The following is a 445-nucleotide window of genomic DNA, read 5'->3' as shown; positions in this document are numbered from 1 at the left end:
CCTGCCTCTCTCTGCAGGGTGAATCTGCTTTAAGATACAGCACGGAACAGCTTGCCTGTGTGTTTATCACACTGAGCCAAACACAAAGCAACACAAGCTGGAAGGAAGTTGTTTTATACTTACCAGCAGCATTGATATTTTCCTCACAGGAGTACCAGATCCCAGTGTGGAAATACCTGAAAAGGAAGCGGTCATCTCCTGTCTCCCAGCTGTAATGAACCACATTCTGGTTTGTCTCATTTGCAGTCTCATTCCCGCTGTAGTTGAGGCAGTTTGTCTTCTTCTCTTTCCCACAGCTGGGCTTGGGGACCCTCTGTGTGCCCTCACACCAGTGGGTCGTAATAAAAGCTGTTGTAGAGAAGAGGAGAGCCATCAGATTCAGACTCACTGCTAGCAGGGCTCTGCATCTTCGATTTGTCTTCATGGTAAATCCGCCCTCCCTCCC

At 48.8% G+C, this 445-nt stretch overlaps 1 protein-coding gene across 1 annotated transcript; it reads right to left on the bottom strand.

The window, feature by feature from the left end:
• Nucleotides 1-123: 123 nt before the first annotated feature.
• On the bottom strand, nt 124-424 carry LOC104279962 (germ cell-specific gene 1-like protein; the record flags this gene model as incomplete). Its single annotated transcript, XM_009877441.1, has 1 exon — nt 124-424. A coding segment is annotated over exon 1 (301 nt), but the record flags the coding sequence as incomplete, so codon positions are not given.
• Nucleotides 425-445: the final 21 nt, after the last annotated feature.

This window comes from Apaloderma vittatum, unplaced genomic scaffold (assembly GCF_000703405.1).
Source record: "Apaloderma vittatum isolate BGI_N311 unplaced genomic scaffold, ASM70340v1 C11512112, whole genome shotgun sequence".
Taxonomy (NCBI): domain Eukaryota; kingdom Metazoa; phylum Chordata; class Aves; order Trogoniformes; family Trogonidae; genus Apaloderma; species Apaloderma vittatum.
The sequence above is the reverse complement of the archived record's forward strand: the minus strand, read 5'-3'. Positions and strand labels throughout refer to the sequence as shown.